Here is a 20,037-nt window from a genome sequence, read left to right as displayed (position 1 = left end):
GTGAGAAGAAACCGAAATAACCGAACCGTAACCGAAATAACCGAACCGTAACCAAAAAACGTAACCGAAACAAAAACCGACGGTTCGGTTTCGGATTTTTAATAACTGAAAATTTCGGTTCGGTTTTCGGATAATCATTTTCAATAACCGAATCAAACCGATAAGTTTTAATAGTATACCAAATCTATATATTTTTATGATTAAGTTATTTAAGTGTTTACCCATGCAACTAAGAATTATTAATTTTATTCTTGTTTGTTAAATATTTATAATAAGAACATTACCATGTTTATTTATCATTAAAATTTTCCATTGTTAACAAGAACTAACAAAGTTTAATATAAAAATTAAATGGTTTTCAAAGTATTATAAAAGAAAACGTCTTAACAAAAACTTTGGAGAAACATTAAAATAGATTAAGATGTTAGGTTTATGTGAATAATATTAATTTAAAAGACTAAATATATTAACTAAAATGTAAACATTTAAGAAAGATTCTTAAACTTTGAATTGTACTTTTAAGTTTTGAATCTTACATAATTTGTTCAAAAACCGAAAAAACCGAAAAATCAAACCAACCCGTTGCTAAAACTGAAAAAACCAAAACCGAAAAAACCGAAACCGAACGGTTTTTAAAAACCAAAATCTGAACTTTCGGTTACGGTTTTGATTTTACCCAAAACCCGAACCGAACCGAACCGTGCACACCCCTACCCAATTCCAATCCACAAAAATCCCGCAAATCAATAAAGTATTGGTGGTGATTATCAACAGCCCCCCAATTCTCGATTTCTCAAAAAAAAAAAAAATTACAGAACATTATGCATTCCAAGACTTTCAAAAGCAATATATTTAAATTAAAGAATATTTGCACACTCATTTAAGCGTCTTTATAAAACAACAAGAATTCAAGACTAGAACAACTATCAACATGAATCAGAAACAACAAAGACTTGTTCTACCATCTATTCTAGAACCAAGCTTTGATCTATTTTGGCTCAACATTAAACAGAATTGAACAATCTCAAAAAAGCTGTTGACGACAAATAGAGTTAGGTTGTCCATAGTTGTAATGGTGGATGGATGGTGGTCACTGGCAGCCATGACGGTGGATGGACGATAGTAGGTCGATGGTTGTCAGTGGTTCTTGAACGAGAGAAAAAGAATGGGAGAGTGTAGAGAGAGAAACAACTTAGAGATATAGAGAGATAAGATATATATATTAAGATAAATTTTATTAAATGAGTAAAAGTACCAATTTACCCTTATATGTAAAGCACATGTCATACTTAACTGAATATTTTTAACCATGTTAGGGCCAAAGGACCTAGGGTGTAATGAGTTTTACAAATAAATGATTGTGACTGTAATTATTGAAGTTAAAAGTTATACATTGCAATCTAATACAAACATAAAGGACGAAAAGTGTAATTTAACCAAAAGTAAATATATTAATAAATTACACATGTACTCACCTTCTCCTTTCCATTTTCCCCCTCACCTACAACTTTTCCTCTACCATCACCACTCTCTCTCTCTCTCCACCACCACAACCATTGCTTACCCAAACCACCACCACCACCACCATTCTGCCCAAACCACCCCTACACAAACCACTACCACCTCCTCTCTGCCACACGCAACCATCGCCGTTCATCTTCCCCTGCTGCCGACCAGAACCTTAGAACATAACCCGCTCTATGTCGCTGGCATGAAAGCTACTATGCATCACCACCCGACCCCACAACCTGAATGGCCTGCAATGGTTGTGATTTCAAATACTGGGGTCTTAATTTGAGATCGATGGCATGCGGTTCAGGTGGTTTGAGCCGGATGGAGGTGGTAATTTTGGGGTTTTCATTTGAGATTAATGGCTTGGGGTCGGCAGGTTGAGCCGGACTTATGTGGTGGTGGCTTGGTTTAAGCCGGAGGTAAGGAGGTTGTGTTGATGGTCGTATGGTGTGCCGTGCGAAAAGAGAAATAAGGGGTTGGGTGGGGTGTTGTAGGTTTATTTTAGAAGTTAGGGGGTTGGAGTGGGGCCCACATGGATTTAATAATGCACTTTAAGGGTAAATAAGTAATGTCATACGTATTTAATTGAAACTTTAGTGACGTTAGCTACTAAGGACCACTCATGTTACATTTTTACAACCATTGGAACAACTCTATACTTACTAAAAGTTGAGAACCAGCCATGCAAAATCTGCAAACCATAGGGACCAACATGCATTTAACTTGTTTATATATAAATATGTGGGGTTTATAGTTAATTGGATTTAATGAGGCTATGATTTTTTTGAACGACAAACAAAAACACTTTATTTATCACCAAACTTTCGGACAATACAATGGTTAGTAAGCTACTAAGCCAACCACCTTTACATCATCGCCTAGAACAAAATAGAATTACATACAAAAACGAGAGATGAAATTAAACTAACTATCAAAAACAGTAAGTTTATTAATTATCTCTCCAATTCAAACCTCACCCATTTTCCCCATTCTATATTTATCCATTTCGCCCTACATTTTACCCACATGAAGGATATTGCTTGAATCTGTTCGAAGATTGCTTCTAAGTTTATTCGTTTCCCACCGAAGATGTGTTCGTTCCTTGCTTTCCAAATAACTTGGCAAGGCTATACTGCTCCCCCAACTCATTTCCCTTCTCAACTTCAAGGCTTCTTAACCCACTTGCAGTTTTCTTTCGAGATAATAGCATGAAGCAAATCTTCAAAAACCTTGATCGACAGATTTTATCTTCATGGGTAAAAATGGTGAGAATGTTTTGCTTTCTTTTTCTCATTCCAATTCCCTATCAAATCCACCATCTCTCTAGGGGTATATATGTATCCATCTATCTTACCATTTATTCATCACTTTCTACTTTTGCATTTTGGCGTTTCGGTTATGATTGAGAGACGTCGGAAACAATTACTAACTACTATTGTAGTCCTCGCATTGGTTTCCATTTCCTTGATGAATATTGAGTCGGGCATACTAGAGCGACTGATGTCACGTTAATCAACCATCACATTGGCACCATCCTACATCCTAGACCGACTGATGGACCGAATGAAGATTTTGTGGTCGCGGGCACCAGGGGAGGGCCAAAGTGAGCTACCACCCAAGCCTACTCTTCGAGGGGGGAGGGGTGTAGAGTTATAAAAAAGTTATATAATTTATATATATAGTTTGTTTTAGATAGAAGACTATAATTATTTTTTTTAAAAGGCAGCTTGTTTGGTAAGGGTGAAGGGGGTGCTCACCTAATAGGTGAGTCCCCTCTCTTACGCCAAACCAATCCCCGTGTGCCACGTCAACTCCCCTCTTAAACTCCCCTAACACCCCAATTTGATGGCGCCACTCCCCTCTTAGGTGAATTGGTTTTTTTTTTTTTAAAAAAAAAAAGAAAAGAAAATCATTGATTGGATGGCAGCTCCCTCTCTCCTCTCTCTCTCCTCCCCCTCTCTTCGGTGAACCCCCACCCATTTCACTCCTCTCACCCACTCACCTAAGGGATGGCGGCGGTGTTCCCTTTAGGTGAATGGGGTCACCGATTGCATTCCCCACTTACACCCCGTATACCCTAAAGTAAAGCCATTAACTTTTGAACTAGTTTAGCCCATTAAACAATAAAACCCATGTAACCAACTAAACTCAATGGCCAAGTGTTCTTTTAAACTACACTAGGTTAGAACCCCGTGTATTACACGGGTTGAATAAATATAATTTTATATACTAAGTAATAAAATAGTTACATCTTTTAAAAACTCGTGTATTGCATGATTTGAATAAACACATGTCTAATCTATTAACACATTTAGTCATTAAGGTGTGTTTTCTAACAAAATGAACTTTGAGGTATTATTTACTTATCAGTTAGAGAGTTGTGTATTACATGATTTATAACATTTTACTTTGTTTTTATTTATTTATTATTATGTTAGAAACTTACGTATTACCTGATGTTGGATAATCAACAGAAAAAAAAAAGAAAAGAAATATTTTAGTAAAAGATATTAAATATACAAGAGATAAGTTGGATATTATGATTTAATATTAGTATTTCATTGGAGTGTAAAACAGGATAATGAGATCCTTTATTAGAAGTAAGATTCTAAATGTACCACATGTATAAAAAATATATATGTTCTACATGTACTGAATAAATCCTTTTAACGAAATAGTTGATTAAAATAAATATTTTTATTGTAATATGTGATTATCAGTTATCTTTGTCCTTATCATCAAAATATAAAAACAATTAAAATTACCAATTAAAATAAATCTTTATCATTATAAATATTATTATTATTATTATCAGTTATCTTTGTCTTTATCATTAAAATCTCTTCTACAAATTTTAAATTTAAATATTTTAAATTTAATATTATCAATAATTGACTTTCCATAATAAATATTTAAAAAAATAATTAAGACTGCCTCATAGAGCGCCATGTGTCCCTAACATGGTTTCTTTTATTATATAGTATAGATTACTAAACCCATTTAAATAAAACCAGCGAAGGCAGCTCATTTTAGCGTCGCATTTTAGGGCCCTGTTTTTTCTACTCGGCCAAAACCCCCGAATTCTCAAGATTTTTGGGGATGACTCTAACGAGTATGAAGAAGACGGATGGAACGAACTGGCCTTATTTTAATTTTGAGGGTTGATGCTTTATGTTACACAAGGATTTGTAATACGTAGGGCCTGATTATCTCTTTGAAACATGTTGAGATCACTTTCAGATTGAATATCATGTTGGTAAATATAAAAATTCAATCAGATAGTTCAAAGAAAAATACAAGAACTAATATCACTTTCAGATTGAATATCATGTTTCCATGTTACTTTGCAGGTAAATGAGAAGAACGAAAACCCATGTTGGAAAGCCATAGACTATTGCGGACCTGACCCTGATTTCACTAAACAACTTCAACATTCTATAAACACAGAAACTTATTTTGGGCCACTTTACAAAGGCATTGTCCACCTCAACAAACCCCATAACATCATAGCAGAAGCGCTGCAAAGATCAAGATTATCCATCTCTATTCCACGTTATCCAACCACACATTTCAAGAACCCTAAAGCTCCATCAATGGTCATAAAATGTGATGTAGTAGTAGTTGGCTCGGGCTCGGGTGGCGGTGTGGTTGCAGGGGTGCTAGCTAAATCTGGCTATCGGGTTCTAGTACTCGAAAAAGGAAACTATCGTGCAAGAAGTAATCTTTCTCTTCTTGAAGGTCCATCCATGGATGATATGTACCTTGGAAAAGGGTTGTTAGCTACAAGTAACATGGAGGCAATGATACTCGCTGGTTCGACTGTGGGTGGTGGGTCGGCTATAAACTGGTCGGCTTCGATCAAGACACCGGTTCATGTGCGGAACGAATGGTCTGAATGTTATGATCTAGAGTTGTTTAAGAGTAAACTGTATGAAGAAGCTTTGAATGTTGTTTGTGAAAGAATGGGTGTGCAATCTGAAGTGAAAGATGAAGGGTTCAATAACATGGTTTTAAGAAAAGGGTGTGAGGAATTAGGGTATCCTGTTGATAACATTCCAAGAAACTCATCTCCAGATCACTATTGTGGGTGGTGCTGCCTTGGTTGCAAAGATGGAAGAAAGAAAGGTACGTCTAGGGTGTAAACGAACCGAACAAACAAGAACCAGGCTTGTTTTGTTTTCGTTCGTTTAACTTTCCGAACAAGCAATCGGACGCGAACAATTATACCATCACGGTTTTCTTGTTCGTGTTCGTTTTTAAGAGAAAAAGTGTTCATTTTCATTTATGCTCTTTTGTTAATGATATAAATAAACGATTCACTAATGTAAGCAAATGGTTCACAAACATAAACAAACACAAACCAATATAAATTGAGCAACACCTACCAAAAGTAAACATGGATATCAATTTGTTTGCCTAAAAAAATAATAAAACTAGACTCATGTGTCTAAAAACTTTTAATGAATATATAAACGAATGTTCTTAAAGAAAATATAAATAAACTATGAGCATAACTAAATGTATCCGAATGAATGTTCACGGGATAAACGAACGAAAGAGCATGGGCGAAGCTTTTAAGGGGCGGGAGTGGGCGGCCGACCCCTCGAACTTTTCATTCAGTAGCGAAGAGTATGTAGTTTTCGTATAGAAATTTTTTGGGTATATTAAGCTTGGTCACTGCGAAAGAGACATATTAATAAACGAACATAACAAATTTCCGCCAATCGGTTAACTGTGGTTCGTGTAGGTACATCGGAGACATGGCTAGTAGACCTAATTGAATCCGGAAACGGTACGATCTTACCTGGGTGTGAGGCTGTCGAGGTTATTCATAATTGGAAGAAAGGTAGAGATCGGAGCACCGCGAAAGGGGTCCTCTTTGAGTTCATACACCAAGACGGAACAAAACAAGTTTGTTTCGCTGAATCAAAAGTGACCATCGTAGCATGTGGGGCAATGTGTACCCCATATCTGCTTAAAAAGAGCGGCTTGAAGAACCCTAATATCGGTAAGAACTTGCATATACATCCGGTGGTGATGGCATGGGGTCATTTCCCGTCTGGAAGTTGGCCAGAAGCCGAAAAGAAGAGCTACAAGGGAGGCATAATGACTGCTATGTCCACCGTGGTTGCAGACTTCAAAGGCTCCGGATATGGTTCCATTATACAAACACCGGCACTGCACCCAGGTATGTTTTCAGCACTGATGCCATGGGTTTCTGGTTCCGATTTCAAGGCACGAATGTCGAAATTTTCGAGGACAGCACACGTTTTCGCATTGGCGAGAGATAATGGTTCCGGTGAAACAGACTTGAAAACGTCGATTACTTACAAAATGGACGTCGCCGATGAAGAGAATCTGAAGAGGGGGCTGGAGAAATCACTGAGAATACTTGCAGCAGCCGGAGCAGAAGAAATTGGAACACAAAACAACAAAGGGAAGACACTGAATGTAAAGAATGTGAGTTATCATGAGTTTGAGTGTTTTGTAAAAGAGGAAAGCTCGAGAGCGTTGAGAGACTTATCGACGCCAATATGTTCAGCTCATCAAATGGGGAGTTGTCGAATGGGTGTCCAAGCAAAGGGGTCGGCTGTGAATCCGACGGGGGAGACATGGGAGGTGGAAGGATTGTATGTTGCGGACACGAGTGTTTTCCCGACGGCATTGGGTGTGAATCCAATGATCACAGTCCAAGCCATTGCTTATTGCACTGCTCAGTTTGTTCTTGAATCTCTTAGAAGAATGGACACCTTCTATGATATATAGTTGGCAAAATACCACTTGACATTGTTGGTCAAACATTGTAATAACATCATTTGATAATTTAATTAGATATATAGAAAAAACTTGGTTATATATGACAAGTGTTCACTATATTGTTTCTGTGATTTTGTACCATTCACATTATGTATTATACTATATTATCAACACTTAATATAAGAACCCAGAACTAGCTATGCAGATTAGATAAAACAAAACAGTTTTCCTGATGATGAATATAGATATTGTTGGGTTATTCGGTTTGTTTACAGTTCAAACGTGGTGCGTTATCGGGTCAGCCGGTTACAAGTCAAAAGAGCAAATATATCAGTAGATAAATGGGTTATTAAATAATCAATCTTCTCAATATTGGTCAACCAAATTAGGCGCAATTGTCTCGTACACGTGATTGGGAATGGACGTTGAGGTGGTTGCTAAATAAATGGAATTACGTTGAATTCTTCTAGTTCTGCGTGAAATATTATATAAATTGGAGTAGTATTTGTTCATTTGATAATGTACCCTTTGATAATAATCGAAACAACAGCTTTCCTTTCTCTTGCATTTTCCTTGGAAGTTATATACTAGATACATACGTGAGTTAAGTGTGTGATAGAGTGTGTGAAGTGGGGCCTGAACCAACCATGGTATCAGAGCCTAGGGCTCGAGAAGCGGGTTTGAAGATCGCAGGAAGCCTCCGCCGCCAACGGGTGTGTCGGTCGGTGGAGGGCAGTCGTAAACGATGGTGTTGTCTCGGGGATGTTTAATAGCGGAAGATGGAGACGTTGTGGTGTTCGTGTCAGTCGTTGTCGTGCGGAGAGTACCGGTTAGGATGACGGGGGTGACGGGTGAACACCGGTGTAGCTCGTAGCTGTTAGCGGAGATCAAAGGAAGAAGATACTAGGTTGTTCAGTTGTTAGTTGCGGGTTTACGCAACTGGTCTACAACCAGTGATAACAGTAGATGGTGAGAAGTGAGAACGAGTGCCTTGATCGGCTTGTTTCGTGAAAAGAGGAGACCGGCGTGGTGCGTGAAAAACGGGCAGAAAGGATCCGTCAAAGCAGGCGGCTTTGGATTCGTCTCGTTTGGCAAGGTGAGAAAACAGAATAAGCAGGTGGCTTTGTTTTCTTTGTCGGTGGAGTGGCCTCTTGAACAACGGTGATCGGAAAAGGGTAAAGGAAAAAATACGGTGTAACATTATTATAACAACCCTCCAAAAACCCCTTAACACTCCCCTAACGTCCCTATTATACCCGCATACTTGTTAACGGACCTAAAATACCTTAATATTTATAGAAAACAAACAAATCATTATTTTAAGTGTCTCGCGGCCCACGACGGGTGAGACCTAGGGTCTCGTGGAGCGCGACAACTCTTACTTGTCCGGCACACAATTGTGCCACGTGCCCTTGAACGTGTCGAGGCTAGTGGTCTGACTCGACCAACCTAAACCCTAACTATGGCGGCTCGCGGCCCGCGACAGGCTTAGCCTGGGGCGTCGCGGGGCGCGACGGAGTCCATTTCCAGCCTATAAAAGGGGGTCGATAGCTCATTTGTTTAACGTTCATTTTCTTTTCTCTCTCTCAAACTCTCTGATAGTCTAAACACTCGGGAATAATACCCCCAAAAAGCGAAGTTCTAGCTCGTTGTAAGTATTATAACTCCCGATCACATATCTGTTACCCTACCCGATTGATCTAGGGCTCCGTAACGCATGTCAAGGCTCAGTCTGACTCAGCCGTTGGAGTTCTGTCTCGTGTTACACCCGATTGATCTAGGACTCCGTAATGCATGTCAAGGCTCTGCCTTACTCAGTCATTGGAGTTCTGTCTCGAGTTGTACGGTTAATGTGATTTGGGTTATCTTACTAACATGTGTGCATTGTTAATTTTAATATATAATAACCACGAGAATCACCAGGAAGCTATAGTAGTATCACCTAAATCAACAATGTGAGGACATCTTATTTTTGTCACCTTTTGTGAGTCAAATATTTTACAAAACCATGATTATTTATCAAGACACTTACATTGATTAACCTTTTGTAATTCTACAATTATCATCAGTATGTGGGGTTTTGTATATTACTTGACCCTCGTTACTATTCCGAATAGTAGCATGACCGCAAGCACGGGGGGACAAAAGGTTGCCCAGTAGCAATACTGTATTGAATAATTAGATAGATATAAACATTGTAAACCTTAATACTGTAAAGTCGTAAAAAAATATTTTGATTAAACTGGGATGCACTCGCCAGTATTTCTTGCTGATGAAACCTTTTTAAAACACGTTTCAGGTACTTAATGTGAAGCTAATAGAAGCTAGCTGGAGAGCACTGAAGGCTTAAAGTTGTGGCTATAAAAGTTACCAAATAAGAAACGGAGTTTATGTTTTCAATAATTAGGGTTTATCCTTACAAATGTATTGTCAAATGAAACTTGGGTTTTATCCCATTTATTATCATAAAAGTTTGGTGTTTAACTATGATAAAAATATTTCCCAACTACGGTCCTAATGTATGAATTCCGCTGCGTAATTTATAAACACCGATACCATCTGACTGGTTCGCGGCTTCTACTCCCAGGTTGGGGTTGAGGGCTGCGACAATTATGGCGTTGGAGTTCAAATCGGGTGGCTTTGGAAATGGCTGGGGTGAGCTCTTTAATCCGTGAAAAGTCGTGATGTTAATGAGCGTTTCCAACGAGATGCCATGTGAGATGTTACAAGTGTAGCGAGTTTTTATTCTTGTTGATCAGAGACGACTTTGGACGCCGTCGAGGTGAAGACCAGGGTGTCTAGGATCGGTCGAGTTGAGGGAGACTTTGGAAGTGATCGAGGTGAAGATCGGGTATTCGGTAAAAGTTGTAATGGTTCGGAACCAAGGTGGTTCGGTGCTGTAGTGACGGGTGTGGACAAACCGATTAAGGGGGTGATTGTTGGGTTATTCGGTTTGTTTACGGGTCATCCGGGTTGCGTTATCGGGTCAGCCGGTTACTAGTCAAAACAGAAAATATATCAGTAGATAAATGGGTTATTAAATAATCAATGAGTTGGTTTTCTCAATATTGGTCAACCGAATTAGCAGCAATTATCTCGTACACGTGATTGAGAATGGACGTTGAGGTGGTTGCTAAATAAATGGAATTACGTAGAATTCTTCTAGTTGTGCATGTAATATTACATAAATAGGAATAGTATTTGTTCATCTTATAATGTACCCTTTTTGATAATAATCGAAACAACAACTTTCCATTCTCTTGCATTTTCCTTGGAAGTTATATACTAGATACATATGTGAGTTAAGTGTGTGATTGAGTGTGTGAAGTGGGGCCTGAACCAACAAATATTACCAATCTGATTTTCACAAGAACAACGATGAGCATCACTATAAATCAAAAACGTTAATAATCTTGATAACTAGGGTATTATTGTAAAACAAGATCTCCGAGACCGAGTACTCCTAGGGTAATCGTTACAAGGTAGGTTGTCGAGACCCGATTACTCTCCACCTAAGCCAAGTACTTCTCATCTACTCTCAACTCTGACTAGAGAGTGTCTAGCGACTTTTGTAATCATGAACTAGGGTAAGTAAAATATCATATCCAAATGAAAACACAACATGCAATTAATATAGCTCCTCCTGTGCACTATGGTTATAGGTACCAATCATAGCAGCCAGAGAAAAGGCTAGAGACAGAGAATAGCTGCAATCATTCAGAGTGAGAGTAGTGATTGAGAGAATATACAGAGATTGGTTGTGAGTCTCTTGTGACCTGGTGCCGGATGCAAATCCGGTAAGAAACACCCCGGTAAATAAGTTCTACGACATAAGATTCATACTGGCGGTAAAATCTGGTATACCGGTTTAAACCGTAATACCAAGTTACACCTTTTAAGTAGAACATCTACTTATGTATTGGTTAATAACAAAGTGATCTAGTATTTGAAATGAGTCTTTGAAATATGACATTCCGACGCGAAACGATACGAGTGGGAACAAGTAAAAATGGTAAGAAATCATAAACTAGAGTAAGTAAATTATCATATCCAAATGAAAACAAAGCATGCAATTAATATAACTCCTCCTGCTTGATTATAAAACTAATTCAAATATTTTCTTGAAGATTAATTACATTAAAGACTTAAAGTTAAATTAAATTGCCTAAAGAGTAAATTACGTTTTTGGTCCCTGTGGTTATATCACTTTTACTATATTAGCCCAAAATAAGAATTTTTAACATATCTACCCCTATGGTCTCTATAACTAACCATTTTGGCCCCTAAGTCTAACCAAACCTCCAACTCTGGTTAATTAATTGGCACATGATTTGCACATGATGTCTAAAATTGTAATTTTCCCTCCCCCTTTTATGACTTAATAAATAAAACCCTATATTAACTTTTTTTTCACTTCTTCTTGATTTCATCTTCACTCATCTCCTTCACAACACCACTTTCTTTTAGATCCTCTTCGTCTTTTTGTACATACTCACAAACCCATTCATATATCCACAAATCTTGCATAAAAATCTCCACTTCAAACCCCTAATTTCAGACCAGACATTTCAAAGGATGTGGTAGCGGATGACGTCACCGATGGGTCATATGCAGTTGGGTTGTTGGGAGTAGGCTGCCGGAGATCTGACAACGGTGGTGTTTGTTTGATTGTTGAATGTGATGTTGACGTAACCGAAATCGTTGGTGGCGCGGCCGGTGGTTTGGAAGAGGGTGGGGATGAGTTTGCTGGAGGCGAGGAAGCGGCGGAGGTCGGAGGGGGAGAGGTATTGTAAAAGGATGTGGTAGCGGATGATGTCAGCGATGGAGGAGGAGGGTGGGTTACGGCAGAGGAGGTCGGAGGAGCGGAGGATGGGGTTGGGGACGGTGAAGAGGGTGAGGGAAGTGCTGGCGGAGAGGTCGGTGGCGACGGTGGTGGTGGTGAGGAGGTCGGAGAAGTCAGAGAGATCTGGGAATGGGGAGAGGAGGTGGGTGATGTTGACGGTGGAGATGAGGGGGGGGGGATAGTGCATGGTCCTCCCAACCGCCGGAGTGATCCCACTCCGGGAGCCGCTACCCGACCAAGCTAGCTCCGCGGTGAATTCCCCTTGCCGAGTTCTTACCCTGAGCGACATAGAGGGCGGAGATGAGGGTGGTGTGGAGGAGTAGATAAAGGGTGATTAGAGGGGTAATATAGGAAATATGGAGAGGTATAGATATAGATACAGAAGCGGAAATACAGACAACCATTTTTATTTGTTCCAAGTGAAGTGGTGAAAAATCAGGAAAAAGATGAAGTGAAAAAAAAAAAATAATCTAGAGTTTTATTTATAAAGTTATAAAAGGGAGAGGATAAATTATATTTTTAGACATCATGTGCAAGTCATGTGCCAATTAATTAACCAGAGTTGGAGGTTTGGTTAGACTTAGGGGTCAAAATGGTTAGTTATAGAGACCATGGGGCAGATATATTAAAAATTCTTATTTTGGGCTAATATAGTAAAAGTGTTATAACCACAGGGGCAAAAAACGTAATTTACTCTTGCCTAAAAATCGGAAGCAAGAATCACAGAAAAACACGATGAGAGCTGAAAGTAGTTACGAGTAAAAGAACAATTAAGCTAATACTTTTACTTTTAGATTTGGTTACTTAGTTGATAGACTTATTTATGATAACAATCTTTAATCTAATGCATAGACATATAAAACTAATCTTGATGCTATGATTAACTTGGAGCACAACCAATTATCACTTGTTCAAATGTTTAAATTCAATTAGTTGTTTTCAATCAAGTTGGATTGCTATTTGTTAACTCGATGTTTTTAAGTATATGATTACTTAAATGGAAAGAATATATGTTTTTTATTGACTAGGGTAAATGTTGTGTAATAATATATCTATGACGTTAAGGCACTCAAATAAAAAAAAAAAAAACAAATATGGACCCGATGTCACGATTCAATAAAAACTCAACTATTGAATACAAATATTGAACAACAAAAGTTAAGCAAAATGCAACTAATTATTACCGTACTCGATCCTAGAGTTGTTAACGTTTATGGTTAAATAGAGTACATGCATTACAAGAAAATGGGACAATAGCGACGACAGATGTCGCCGCTAAAAAGGCTGCTCTGCGCCGCTATAGGTAATAGCGGTGACATGTCGCTGCTAAAGGGTCCCAGGTAAAGCATGGCCGGTAAAGGGTCTCTTTTTGGCGCTAGTGGTGTATATCAACAACGGTGACACGTGTCGCTGGTAATAAGTCTTCGCAGTGGCGGATCTAGAAAGTACGTATAGGGGCAACATTTCAAAGAAAAGGGGTAACGAGATCGAGAAAAGGTCAAAATTTTCCAAAATTTACACTACCGCCGGAGCGTTAAGGGGTAGCGGAGGCTACCCCTTATTACATAGTAGGTCCGCCCCTGAGTCTTCGCTAAATGTGTATATCAATAGCGTCGACACATGTCGCCGCTAAAAGTCTCTTTTAATTTTTTTTGCTGCATTTTCAATATTTCCTGTTATATACAAATCTGCCAATTTTCCAGTTTTTCGCAACACAAACAAACTAAAGAGTAAAATGCTCGAATGGTCCCTGTGGTTTGTCAAAATTTCACCTTTAGTCCCCAACTTTATGAAATTAGCTTCGTTTCTGTTATGGTCAAAATTTCACCATTAGTTTTCTCAGTTAAATCTATGCGAAATTACTAAACTACCCTTATTTATTATAAAACAATTACTAGTTCAAAATTTTAATTAATAAATTGTTGATTGTTTGTGAAATCCACCCATTAATTAATCCCCTATTTCTTCAATCCAACACATATACAGAACATAGAGATTTGTGTGTGCATAATCAACCAATCAGATATACAGAACATAGAGATTTGTGTGGTTTGTTCAATTGATTCAAAACCAAACCTTCAATGCATTACCCAAACTTAAGGAATCAAAAAACCCACAGAAAATTCTCATTAATTACTTGTACACAACCACAACCAAAAACTAATACACACCTCTTTATTGACATCAGGATGATACTTTAAAGCAAGTTTCCTATAAGCCCTTTTGATCTCAGCAGGAGTAGCAGAAGGAGAAACTCCCAAAACTTGATAAGGGGACTCTCTATTACTAGTCCCGACAAGGGTTTTATAGTAATTTCCGCCTTTCATTCTTCTTCTCCCATTCAGATTTCTCTTCATCGGTGAAAAGGGAAACAATGAGAAATCAAGAAAACTGGAAGTGAGACGGCCGCCATAGCCAAACCCGCAAATGGTATTGAAAAAGATCGATTTTGCAAGAATAGATAGGAAGAAGTGGAAGTCAAAGGGTTGAAATTTGGGGATAAAGATGAAACAGGGGTGGCAGAGAAAGGGTGATGGTGGAGAGTGGTGGTGGCCGGTGGTGGTTTTAGGAGGTTAGGTGTGGCGGTTTAAGACGAAGAAGAAGTGGAAGGTGGGTCCTATTTTTTTCTATTTTTAGTGATTTAATTATAAGTAAGGGTAGTTCAGTAATTTCACATAGACTTAACTGAAAAAACTAACCTCCATCCACTTCAAGGACTATCCGAGTAACAATCGAGCAAACCACAGGGAGCATGAGTGTAATTTTATAAAGTTGGGAACTAAATGTGAAATTTTAAAAAATCACAGGGACTATTTGGGCATTTTATTCCAAACTAAATAAACATAATACTTAACATCCTAAAATTGCATAAAACGTTTAATCCGTACAATAATAACCTAAAATTCCATAATACTTAATATGTCGCTAATAACATCCTAAAATAACATCCAAAAACTACAAGATAGTTGTCATATATCTATAATACTTAATAGTCATCGTAATCCTCGTCGTCCTTGTCAAAAATATCATCATCGTCGTTTGCGGCTTGCTTTCCCTTTGAAGTAAGATCGGAATCGAGTTGATTTAAAAATGCCGAGATTTGGAACAAAATTGAAACATATTTGTCACACCCCCAAACGCGGGGCGTGTGACGTACCGGGATCTAACCACCAATCACATTGAACTCATATCATTATTGCAAATAAAACTTTCATTTATTAAAATATTCATTACAAAACATTGTTTACATTTCAGCGGAAGCATACTACATTAACTAAGAGTTTCATAACCCAATTGTATAAAAGCCATTAACGTGTCTCATGATTCCATGCAAATCGACCCATGACCACTCCAGCGTCCCAGACAGCAAGTTCCAACGACGTGTACCTAAAAGCCTGCAAGCATGCAGAAAAAGTGTATCAGACAACGTTGGTGAGTTCAAACTTTTATTAACACGTTTAGTTACCAGATATGAGTTTAAAACATTTCAGAGATTCGATGTTGTTAATAACTCGATTACCGCAGATGGCTCCAGATTATTTGCCCTTCCCCAATGCTCTATCAAACATTGGTCTAGTGGTTAAGGTAATTAGTTCACGCCCGTCCTCCCCAGTACGGTGTGAGGGTGCCAAACCTAATAGCGCTATCAACTAATAACCCCGTTGCCTCCCCGGCAACCAATTCGGTATATGATGGGACTTAATGATAGACATGAGTGTATTAACCAACATCCCGAGTTTAACATTCCAGTCAAACCCAATAAACCAGTATTCCTCCCCGGAATACCTACCAGATGTCCCTCCCCGGGACGCATGATTGAAAAAGAGCAGTGAACTCACCTTAGATTTGCTCGGTATATTTAGTTACCCATTTCAGTTAGTCAACCAACCCTACCGTGGTTACCAATGAAATCAGTTTCGTAATAAATTAAGTCACGTATTTACACAGTTTACATTCATCACAAAGATCACTACGCAACATGTAGCACATATCCGATTCTCATACAAGTCCATACCCCATTGAATGTAACATAACAACACACCACAGGCGAGTGTTCTAATTTACACAAGTCAATCAGGTTTCTCATTCATCACCAACATTGTTATCATATATTAGATAGTATTCATAACACAATGTCCATTTTCATATTCAACATGCACAGTAGAATACTTACCTGATGAGGAACCTTGATGACGAAGATCCTTCATGGCGAAGGTCCATACTTCGTCCAGAAGTAAATGTGACGAAGGTTCCTATTCTTCGTCAAAAGCGTATCGACGAGGTATCCCATTGTTCGTCAAAACATGTCGACGAAGTATCTCATTGTTCGTCAAAAAACATGTCGACGAAGTATCCAATCCTTCGTCGACCTGGATTCTTCATCGGTAATCATGTATCGCTGAACAGACAGACAGTTGTCAAGGTTACTCCTGTGATTACCCACTACCCCCCTGTATCAACCGTTACAGATCGATGACATGGTTCAGTACATCCTTATATTCGTATAAACAATCTACAGTTACATTTGTTTATTAATAACGAATCATTCTATGATTCACAATAATCCCTAATCATCATCAATTAACCAATTAATGATATCAATCATTCAAACCGATCAAACAATGATTACCCTAATCACCCAATAACCACATAATCAGATTATTATTCTATCAAGGAATGAATTCATCAAGCAGTATTATCAATCTCATCCAGGCTATGAACGCATACACACCTATGAACCCTCATCATGCAAGTACTAGATTTACAGCCTTATCAATGAAACCCTAATCAATCATCTAACAAACAACATTATAAGTACAACACACTGTTAACAAGAGAACTCTAACCGTGATATCGAAGTGATTAGCTTACTCGGGATGAAGGGTTTCGAGAACCCAAAGCCGTCGCCGCTCAGGAAAGTGAGAGGGAGAGTTCTAGGGTTTGCCGTTTAAGTTTCTGCGGGTCATGCCCGAGTATACAATTGAAATAACCTTAAAACCTTACTGGGCCACTAATGGATTTGGGCCGCTACCCTTTTCGGGCGAAGAACCTGTTCGACGAAGGTTAATCTTCGTCGAGATCCAAGACGACAAAGGGTCATTCTTCGTCCAACGAATTGTGGCGAAGAATCCACCTTCGTTACAAGGGATTCCTTGTCATATTTAAGTTTCCAAGTTTTCGTTAAACATTAAACCAGTAAGCATAACCATACTATAATCATTCTAATAAACTACACATTTCATTACATAAACAAATTGTAAAAACAGGATTGTGAAACGTGTGATTCGTAGGAAAAAGGACCTTGAAATCTCGGGTTGTCACATCATCCCCAACTTATAAGAAATTTCGTCCTGAAATTTGATAAATGATCCAAAGCAGCACAGTGTTAGATCAGGATAACTGTGGATTTTACCCAGGTGCCACATCATCCCCAACTTGAAAGGGAATTTCGTCCCGAAATTCACCAGTGACATCAGAAATCATTGCGTTCCCACGTGAACTCCGGTCCACGTCTTGAGTTCCAACGAACTCTCACGATTGGAATTCGACTATGTTAACGGACCTTAACTCCCCGGTCCATGATTTCAATAGGGTTGTCAATGCACTGCGACTCATAATCGTTCTAAGGTTCTTGCAAAGAGACCGCAAGTGTTTCGTCGGGCAAACACTTTTCGAATTTGAGGCGTGAATAACAGCCTGATCATTGCCCAGTTTGTCAGATAACTCGAGTCTGTAGGCTACTTTACCGATTCTTTCCAGAATCCTGAATGTTCCAACGCATCGTGGACTAAGTTCACCACGCTTCCCATTGCGCACCACACCCTCCCTGGGTGAAACTTTCAACATAAAACGATTGCCTATTGCGAATTCTAAGGGTTTTCCATGCTTAATAGCTTTTCTAGCGGTCACGCGCTGCTGTCATAGGATTCTGATCCAAACCATCTTATCAGGAGTTTCGAGTACCAGTTTCTGGACCTGTGGTTAGGCTGTCACCCACCTCAGCCCAACAAAGAGATCGGCATTATCATCCATGCAATGCCTCAACAGAGCTGTCTGAATACTAGAATGGTAACTGCTGCAACAGAACTCAACCAAAGGTAAGTGTCTGTCCAATTTTCACTAAAGCCATTCACAAACATGCCCGCAGCATGTCTTCGAGTGTCAGGATGGTTCGTTTACTCTGACTGTTTGTCCTACAGTGATAAGCAATGCTCATGTCTAGATGTGAGCCAAGGGTGTTATGTATTGTATGTCATAAATCAGGTATAGAGGTAACAGGAGTTGGCACCCTATGCCTAGAAACCACCTTTCACAGGTAATTACTCACAGGATACGAAGACTTTGTCAATTTTCCTTGTTTACAAGAATGTGTACCGGTTACTTGAGACAATCAACGATCGCCCAGGTGATATTGTTTCCGTTTTGAGTTTTTGGTAGACCAATGACAAAATCCATAGCAGTCCGTTCTCATTTCTGTACGAGTTTTTCCGGTTGCTGACCCAAACCAGAGGGTTTTTGATATTCCACCTTGACTTTCGCATAAGTCAAACATCGTTCACATACATTGCTATGTGGGCCTTCATGCCTGGTTTCCAGTACTAGATTTATAGATCCTAATATCTCCTATCAAAATCCAGACGACTAGAATTTCAAGGCTGGTGTGCTTCGATCAACACAAGTTCCCTACGGTTGTTGTATAGTGGGATCCATATTCGTTTCCTGAGGTAGCGAATATTGTCGGACTTGCCAGAATTTACTTCTCCATGCCCCGCATGGGTTCAACTTGAAAATCCTCTTCCTTCACTGCTTTAGTTCGTACAGAGCGAACCTGATCGGGTAGGTTAGAGTCAATGGTGCGCTGTGAGGCTCATACACTCCTAGGTTTCACAGTCGAGATCATTCAAAGGTTCCATCCAACGATGTCATCACATGTTTAGCTCTTTCAAAACAAGGGTACACGGGAGGCCCTTGTGATCAGTCTAAGTAGTGCATTTGGTACCGTCCAAGTAATGCCTCCAACTTAAATCCAAAGACCATGGTTTCCACCGCAGGTTGTGACTCGTGCAATTCTTCTTGTAAATCCACCACGTAAGCCATCACTTTCTCGTGTTGCATCGGTGTGTGACTGGGACTCTGGTTCGAACCATCATGGTATACCACTAGATCACCCGTACCCTCGGGTAAAGATGATGCTCAGTGCATTGTAGTGTTAGGTTTCAAAAGCTGAAAAAGACGTTCTCCTGTTTGGTCTCCCACGAAGACACAGCACCCTGCTGTGCTAAAAAGATTAAAGCTGCGAGATCTTAAAAATTACTGTGTTGAATCTGCGATAGTACCTAGCGAGACCAAGAAATTGTTGTATCCCCGAAGGACTCCTTAGTGCCGACCAATTCTAATAAAGTGGGTCTTAGCGAGATCCATGGGTATTTCCAATTCGTTGACTATGCGACCAAGAAAGTTTACTTCTCGAATCCTGAAGTCACACTTAGGTAGACTTCGTATGGAGTTGCTCCTCCCCTAGGAGCTCTAAGATGAAATACGAGTGCCGTTCATGGTGTTCCTTTCTCCTGGAAGTGATTCGAAACGTCATCAATAATCACGGTCGATTCATGTGACCCGTAAAGCTGTTGGTGTGTTGATTAACCCAAAGGTCATGGAATACAAAGTCGTAATGGCCGCACTGCGTTCGATATATCGTTTTAGGAACATTCTCCCCTTGGATTTCCATCTGATGATAATTCGTTCGTTAATCAATCCTCGATTGGGAGCTTGACCCTCGCAACTGGTCAACAGGTTGTTAATACATGGTCGAGGCAAATGGTTCTTGACTGTCACCTTGTTGAGTTCTCGATAATCAGTACATATACGAAAAGGCTTATCTTCACGGATATAACTGGGGCTACCCGAAGCGAAAAAACTAGGTT

General features: G+C 39.2%; 1 protein-coding gene across 1 annotated transcript; it reads left to right on the top strand.

The window, feature by feature from the left end:
* Positions 1-4,762: 4,762 nt before the first annotated feature.
* On the top strand, positions 4,763-7,395 carry LOC110870182 (long-chain-alcohol oxidase FAO4A). Its single transcript, XM_022119385.1, has 3 exons — positions 4,763-4,768; positions 4,863-5,637; positions 6,260-7,395. Exons 1-3 carry the CDS (start codon positions 4,763-4,765, stop codon positions 7,276-7,278), a joined length of 1,800 nt encoding a protein of 599 aa, XP_021975077.1. The 3' UTR covers positions 7,279-7,395.
* Positions 7,396-20,037: the final 12,642 nt, after the last annotated feature.

The sequence above is a fragment of the Helianthus annuus genome, chromosome 8 (assembly GCF_002127325.2).
Source record: "Helianthus annuus cultivar XRQ/B chromosome 8, HanXRQr2.0-SUNRISE, whole genome shotgun sequence".
Classification (NCBI taxonomy): Eukaryota; Viridiplantae; Streptophyta; class Magnoliopsida; order Asterales; family Asteraceae; genus Helianthus; species Helianthus annuus.
Note: the sequence above shows the minus strand (reverse complement) of the source record. Positions and strands in the feature narration are given on the sequence as shown.